Raw genomic sequence first — 7,538 nt, 5'->3', positions numbered from 1 at the left:
CTGCTGATGGTGGTGCTGCTGCTGGTGCTGGTGGGGGCGGGGGGAAGGGGGAGCAGAGGGGTGTTGCTGGGGAACAGGCGGGGGAGCCGGCAGCAGCAGCAGCAGCTGCTGCAGCAGCAGCAGCAGCAGCAGCGGCGAGGCGGCGAGGCGGCGAGCGCGAGCGACCGGCGCGGGGGCGAAGCCGCCGAGAAGCAGCCGCGGAAACTCCCGGGAAATTATCAAATGAAAAGCAGAGACTCAAAGGCCTTTGCTGCTGCAGACGCCGCGGACGCGCGCCAGTCAACAACGCCAGCAGCAGCAGCAGCAGCAGCAGCAGCAGCAGCAGCACCCGAAGCGGCTCGAGACGACGTCGATGCTGCTGCTCCTGCCCTGCAAGTCTCTCCACCCTACGCGTTTTCCTGAAGTCACTCTCCGTGAATACTCAAAAAGGGAATTTAAGGGAAAATGTCGTAGCCCTGCAGCAGCAGCAGCAGCAGCAGCAGCGCCTCAGCTGCTGCTGCTGCTGCTGCGGCCGGACTAGCGATGGTGGCCGGCTTAACTGCTGCCCGCGCCGCCGCTGCTGCAGCTTTCCCACCCTGCGGGCCCCCGCGGCCCCTCTTTTCGATAAAAAGACAAAAACTGCGAATTAAATAATATATTTGGCGCAAAAGGGCCCCCAACTGCTGCCAGGCAGCCAAACTCAGCACAGCCACAGCCGCTACACACGCCCCCTGGTTGCCCAGAGAGATCGGGGGGCCCCCGGGGGCCCCCCTGCCGGCACCTGCAGCTCTAGGGTTTGTTTCTATCTTTCTTTAGAGGGGAGACACGCAAAGGAGGGATTATTATGTAGTCTTGTGGCTGCAGCAGCAGCAGCAGCAGCAGCAGCCACTTGGTGCTGCGCTCCACCCGCGAGACCCCACGGGCCCACAGGGGCCCTCCCCTCCCCGCCTCGCAACCCCGGGGGGCCCCCCCATGCAGCTGCTGCTGCAGCTGAAAGGGGCCCCCAATCTGCCTTCCTAAGGCGCCATTCCCGCTGCGCTGCAGCTTCAGCAGCAGCAGCTGCTGCAGTGGCAGCAGCAGCAGCAGCAGCAGCAGCAGCAGCAGCGGCGGCAGCGGCAGCGGTAGCGGCAGCAAGGCCAGCGGGACAGACACACAGGAGGGGAATGGCGGCGGCGGTGCAGCAGCAACAGCAGCAACAGCAACAGCAACAGCAGCAGCAACAGCAGCAGCAGCAGCAGCAACAGCAGCAGCGCAGCAACGCACACACTTAGTCTTAGGAACAAAGACGAACCGCAGCAGCAGCAAAGGGCCCCCTAAGCTGGGGTCCTGAGGGGCCCCCATGCTGCTGCTTTGCATTAGGGGTGCAGCAAATTAGGGGCCCCAGGGGCTCGGGTACCTGGGGGCCTTGGGGGCCCCTCAGCTCTGGGGGGCCCTTTTGGGTCGGGGGGCCCCTCAGGGTCTGGGGGCCCCTTAGGGTTTGGGGGCCCCTTGAGTGGGGCTGGCCACTTGAGTAGGGGTTTAGGAGCAGTAATACAGCGAGGGAAGCAGCAGCAGCAGCAGCAGCAGCAGCAGCAGCAGCAGCGGCAGCAGCAGCAGCAGCAGCAGCAGAAACGGCGGCAGCAGCAACTCAGTCTGCCCTTTTCAAGAAATGCAGCCGGGCTCTCCCTGCATCAACGGGGCCCCCCCAGGAAGCTGTGAGGGGCCCCCCGGCAGCAGCAGCAGCAGCAGCAGCTGCAGCAGCAGCAGCAGCAGCAGCGGCGGCGAAGGGCCCTCGGACGCTGCAGCGTGCGCGGCTGCAGCTGCGGACTCCCCAGCAGCAGCCGCTGCTGCTGCTGCTGGGGCAGCAGCAGCAGCAGCAGCAGCAGCAGCAGCAAAGACAGGAGGAGATGGCGGAAGCACAGAGACAACATCTCTCAGAGTTTCCCCAGAACAAAAAAGGTCAAGAGAGAGGGGCCCCCGGGCCTCGCTGTGGAGTCCGGGGGCCCCCCGGGGGCCCCGCCGGCGGTCACCCCACAGAAGGGGCCCCTCGGGGGGGAGACGATCCCCGGGGAGACGATCCCAGGGGATCCGATCCCAGGGGATCCGATCCCCAGAGCGGGGGGCGTACCGGCGGGGCTCTGGGGATCGATCCCCGCGGAGACGATCCCCGCGGAGACGATCCCAGGGGAGGCGATCCCAGGAAAGACGATCCCGGGGGAGGCGATCCCAGGAAAGACGATCCCAGGGGAGGCGATCCCAGGAAAAGCGATCCCAGGCGAGACGATCCCAGGAAAGACGATCCCAGGAGCGGCCCAAGCGATCCCGCCACGGCTCTTCGCGGCAGGGGAAGGAAGGGAGACGATCCCAGGAAAGGCGATCCCAGGGGAGGCGATCCCAGGAAAGACGATCCCAGGAAAGACGATCCCAGGAAAAACGATCCCAGCGCCGCCAAGGCTCCCCCCCGGCCCGCCGCTCCCCCGGGAGACGTGTGGGGCCCCACAGGGGATCGTCTCCCCAAAGACGATCCCCGAAGTGGTCCCCTGTGGGGCCCCACAGGCCCGCCAAAAGAGGGTCTCTGCGCAGGTCGAGGTCTCGCGAGGGCCCCTGGGGGGCCCCCCGGGGGCCCCGCAGCTCCCCCAAGACCCGATCCCCTGGGAGACGACCCCACAGACGATCCCCAGGCGGCCCCACAAGGCGATCCCGATCCCGGGACAGGCCCAGGCCCAGAAGCCCCACAAGGCGATCCCGATCCAAGGGGACTCGGTCTCCGCGGAGGCGATCCCCGGATAGACGATCCCCCGCCAGGCGCTCCGCAGCCCAGCAGCAGCAGCAGCAGCAGCAGCAGCAGCAGCAGCAGCAGCAGCAGCGGGGCAGCAAGGGGGGGCCCAGGAGCGGCCCCACACCTGCGCACGACGCCCCAGGGGGCCCCCAGGAGGGGCCCCCTTTGTGGAGCAGCAAGGAGGAAGCCAAGTCTGCGAGGTCACCTCCCCGAAAGGAGCAGCAGCAGCAGCAGCAGCAGCAGCAGCAGCAGCAGCAGTGGAGCTTCACAGAGTCAGCAGCAGCAGCAGCAGCAGCAAATCTGGCGGCCTCGACTGGTGCAGTGTCCAAGTGCAGCATTGGCGACGTCGCAGGCTATGTGGCTCGCGAAGAAGGGGCAGCAGCAGCAACAACAGGAGCAGCAGCAGCAGCAGCAGCTGCTGCTGCTGCAGCTGCTGGAGCACCAGGCGCTACAGCAGCTCCCCTCAGCCAGTTCCTGAATTACCCGGACAGACCGCCGGCTGCTGCTGCGACTCCTGCTGCTGCAGCATCTGCTGCTGCAGCCTCTGCCGCCGCAATGTCTGCTGCGGTTTCTGCTGCAGCTTCTGCTGCAGCTCTTGGCGCCGACATTCCCGTTGCTGCAGCAGCAGCTGCTGCAGCAGCAGCAGCAGCTGCTGCTGCTGCAGAGGGTGCACCGGCTGCAAGCCCGCAAGCTGCGCTGGTGTCTTCTGCAGAGGGCTGGAGGGAACAGGGCGGCTGGTGCTACATTCCTAAAGATAAGATGCCTCACTTCATTGGCAGCAGCAGCAGCAGCAGCAGCAGCAGCAGCAGCAGCAGCAGCAGGGACACGGGCAGCAGCAAACGACAGCCTTGGTATCAGGCGCAGCAGCGACGGCAGCCGCCGCCACCCTCGCAGCAGCACCTGGCGCAACAGGAGCAGCAGCAGCAGCAACAGCTGCAGCAGCAGCAGCAGCAACAGCAGCAGCACCACATGCAACAGCTGCAGCAGCAGCACCTTAGTCAGCCGGAGCAGCAGCACCCCGTGTCAGTGCCCATGTGGTCTGGTGGAAGCGGACAAACAATTGAAGCAGCTGCAGCAGCGGCAGCAGCAGCAGCAGCAGTTGCAGCAGCAGCAGCAGCAGCGCAGACGCAAGGCACTGGCTGGGGCTCAGGCCTTTCTGCTGATTCTGGTAGAAGTGGGCTAGATAAGCCGTGGGAACAGTTGCCGGGACAGCAGCAACTGCTGCAGCAGCAGTTGCACCTGCTGCAGCAGCAGCAACAGCATATTCAGCAGCAGCAGCTGCAGCAGCAGTTGCAGCACCAGCAACTGCAGCAGCAGCAACTGCAGCAGCAGCAGCTTCAGCAGCAGCAACTGCAGCAGCAGCAGCTTCAGCAGCAGCAGCTCCAACAACAGCAACTGCAGCAGCAGCAACTGCAGCAGCAGCATCTGCAGCAGCAGCAACTGCAGCAGCAGCAACTGCAGCAGCAGCAACTGCAGCAGCAGCGACTGCAGCAAAACCAGGCACAACAAGTACTTCAGCAGCACGTTCACCTGCTGCAGCAGCAACAGCTGCAGCAGCGAGGACGGCAGCAGCAGCAGCAGCAGCAGCAGCAGCACGTCCCTCGTAGCTACGTCTCCCCTTCTCAGCGGCTCTTCTCACCCCGTGGTGAGGCTTTGGCTGCGCCGCAGCAACGGGAATCGGGGGCGCCTGCTGCACCTGCCACGCAGCAGCTGCAGCAACAGCAGCAGCAGCAACAACAGCAGCAGCAGCAGCAGCAGCTGCTGCTGCAGCAACAGCAGCAGCAGCTGCAGCAACAGCAGCAGCAGCAGCAGCAGCAACAGCGGCAGCAGCAGCAGCAACAGCGGCAGCAGCAGCAGGAGCTGAAAAGCGATAGGGAAGAAATGTGGAGGAAGCGGAAGGCTGAAGGGGTTGAAGGCGGAGCAGCGCCCGCAGCAGCTGCTGCACCGGGTGCTGCCGTCCCTGCAGCAGCAACAGCAGCAGCAGCATCAGCTGCTGCTGCTGCTGCTGCTGCTGCAGCACCGAAAGAGAGAGAAGAACCCTCAACAGAAGAGGGTCAGGGGCTGCGGGGCGCGCTGTGTTGCTTCCACCGGGCGCACGGTGGCAGCAGCGGGGCGTCTTCCAGTGCGTCAGCAGCAGCAGCAGCAGCAGCAGCAGCAGCAGCAGCAGCAGCAGAACGGACAGAAGCAGCAGAAAGACGCCGCGAGAGCAGCAGACAAAATGACTTCATCAAACAAATGCTCAGAAGCACCAGCCTCCGCAGCCAGCTAGCGCTAGCTGGCTGCGAGGGGGCTTGGGGGACATGGGACGACGAGGAGGACTTGGAGGACCCTGCAGCAGCAGCAGCAGCAGCAGCAGCAGCAACGGCAGCAGACGCAGCAGCAGCAGCAGCTTTCGAGGGGGATCGCACGCTTCAAGAGATCCTCAAGCTCTGCAGCCCCACGCAGCAAACCACGCCGCTGCCGGTCCCCCCTTTTTGCGAAGAAGCAGTGAAGGGCCAAGAGGGGGCAGCAGCAGGTGCTGCTGCTGCTGCTGCTGCTGCTGCTGCAGCAGAAGCAGGAGCAGTAGGGGCAGCTGCAGCAGGCACTGCTGCGGATAGCTCGGCGGCAGCCACGCAGGGAGACACGCAGCCGCACTCTCAGAGCGCTGCAAGGGATGCGTTGTTTGCTGCTGCTGCTGCTGCTTGCCGGCAGCTGCTCGCGGCGACCCCTGCAGCAGCAGCAGCAGCACCATCTGCTGCTGTTGCTGCTGCTGGTGGAGCTGCTTCTCTAACAGCTAGAGGCAGAGTCCCCGCAAGCAGCAGCCAAGGGGCACCCGCAGCAGCTCCGGAGAGCAGCAGCAGCAGCAGCAGCAGCAGCAGCAGCAGCAGCAGCGGCCCCTGTGTGGCAGCGGGTAAGGCGGCGTTTCCGGCGGCAGGCGCAGCCACAACTGCTGCTGCTGCTGCTGCTGCACGGCTGGTGCGTTCAGTTGTGGCCAGTTCTGCTGCTGCTGCAGCGCAGCACTCAGAAGAGGCGACGGAAGAAGCAGTAGTTGCTGTTGCCCGAGCTGCCCTAAACGGGGTCTTTGCCCCTCGCTTCAGGCTGAGTTCCCAGCAGCAGCAGCAGCAGCAGCAGCAGCAGCAGCAGCAGCAGCGGCAGCAGCAGGGCGGCGAGGACGGCAGCATAAGCCTGCTGCAGTCCATGCCGAGCACAGCGAACCTGCCGCTGTTCTGCGGCCCCAGCGAGCGCAGCAGCGCAGCAGCAGCAGCAGCAGCGAAAGCCGCAGCCGCAGCAGCAGGACCGAGAGCAGCAGCAGCAGCCGGCCCAACTGCAACGCCAGCGCCAGCACCAGCAGCAGCAGCAGCAGCAGCAGCAGCAGCAGCAGCGCGCCGCAGCAGCCCCGCGGAGGAAGCAGCAAACCCCCGAGCAGCAGGAGAAGCCCGCCTAGTCACTGGGGACTCGGGGGCCCCCGGGGTCTTTGTTGCTGCGCATGCATTTGAGTTGGGGGCCCCCTGTGGGGTTGTGGGGTGTCTGCAGATACACCCCAGAGAGCCAGCCCTTGCTGCAGCAGCAGCGCTCTCCGGGGAGGTGCTGCTGCTCGACTTGGAGGGGCTGCGCATCCGCTCCGCGCTGCTGCCCCGCAGCAGCAGCAGCAGCAGCAGCAGCAGCAGCAGCAGCAGCAGCTGCAGCAGCCTGGCCTGGCTCGAGGCCCAGGGCCTCGTTGCTGTTGGCAGCAGCAGCGGCTGCCTTCGCCTCCTCGACCCCAGAGTGGGCCAGGAGGTCCTTTCCTGGCAGGCGCAGAAGGGGCCTCTGGACTCCCTCAACGTCATTGGCCCTTACGGTCAGCTGCTGCTGCTGCTGCTGCTGCTGCTGCTGCTGCTGCTGCTGCTGCTGCTGCTGCTGCTGCTGCTGCTGCTTGTGGTGCTGCTGCTGCTGCTTCTGGTGCTGCTGCTGCTGCTTCTGGCGCTGTTGCTGCTGTTGATGCTGCCTTTAACTTTGCTGCTGGGGCTGTTGCTGCCGCTCCGTGCGTCGCTGCAGCTCCGCTGCTGCTGCTGCTACCCCCGTGCTGCTGCTGCTGCTGCTGCTGCTGCTGCTGCTGAGTGTCGCTGCGGACTTGTGCGTGGCTGCAGTGTGCGCCTCGGCCTCCTCGCGCGAAGCCTTTTTGAACTTCTGGGACTTGCGGCTGCCGCCCCGGGATCGACTCGATCCCATCGATCCCAACGATCCCACGCAGCCCCAGGGCTGGTGGTGGGGGGGCCCCCCGGGGGCCCCCCGCAGGGTTTTGTCTTGCATGCGTTTTGAAGATGGAGTTTCTGCTGTTGCTGTTTCCCCCGACGACTCTTGTTTTGCTGCTGCCACGCTCGGCGGAGACGTCGCGGTGCGTTTAGGGTTTAGGGTTTAGGGTTTAGGGTTTAGGGTTTAGGGTTTAGGGGTGCTGTTAGCTGCTTCTTGCTTGTCTTGTTCGTTTTCTGCGCAGCAGTTTGTTCTTTGTGGGGAGTGTCTGCACAGCTGCTGCTGCTCGTGCGTGTTGCCTGTGAGTGCCGCTTTCGCCGACTTGCTGCTGCTGCTGCTGCTGCTGCTGCTGCTGCTGCTGCAGCTGCTGTCGCTGCCGCTGTCGCCGCACCCCTGCGAGCCGCTGCTGTCCTTCCCCTCCACCCACGAGCTCACAGTTTATACCTCTTTGGCCTTCACGGCCAACGGCAGGGCCCTTTGCGTGGCTGGGGAGCGCCAGCACTCCCAAAGAGTCAGAGAAGCAACGGGTGCGTGCTGCTGCTGCTGCTGCTGCTGCTGCTGCTGCTGCTGCTGCTGCTGCTGCTGCTGCTGC

At 65.2% G+C, this 7,538-nt stretch overlaps 3 protein-coding genes across 3 annotated transcripts; 1 reads left to right on the top strand and 2 right to left on the bottom strand.

Moving 5' to 3' along the window:
* Positions 1-1,620: 1,620 nt before the first annotated feature.
* Positions 1,621-3,075, bottom strand: ENH_00014330 (hypothetical protein; the record flags this gene model as incomplete). Its single annotated transcript, XM_013579093.1, has 1 exon — positions 1,621-3,075. The coding sequence occupies one exon, from the start codon at positions 3,073-3,075 to the stop codon at positions 1,621-1,623; it is 1,455 nt and encodes a 484-aa protein (XP_013434547.1).
* On the top strand, positions 1,628-7,015 carry ENH_00014310 (hypothetical protein; the record flags this gene model as incomplete). The annotated part of the gene is made up of 3 exons (XM_013579091.1): positions 1,628-3,293; positions 4,830-5,627; positions 5,730-7,015. 3 exons carry the CDS (start codon positions 1,628-1,630, stop codon positions 7,013-7,015), a joined length of 3,750 nt encoding a protein of 1,249 aa, XP_013434545.1.
* ENH_00014320 (hypothetical protein) lies at positions 6,158-6,925 on the bottom strand (the record flags this gene model as incomplete). Its single annotated transcript, XM_013579092.1, is given in 2 exon segments — positions 6,158-6,703; positions 6,707-6,925. Coding segments are annotated over 2 exon segments (765 nt in total).
* Positions 7,016-7,538: the final 523 nt, after the last annotated feature.

Source organism: Eimeria necatrix, genomic scaffold, assembly GCF_000499385.1.
Source record: "Eimeria necatrix Houghton genomic scaffold, Enh_scaff1456, whole genome shotgun sequence".
NCBI classification, from domain to species: domain Eukaryota; phylum Apicomplexa; class Conoidasida; order Eucoccidiorida; family Eimeriidae; genus Eimeria; species Eimeria necatrix.
Note: the sequence above shows the minus strand (reverse complement) of the source record. Positions and strands in the feature narration are given on the sequence as shown.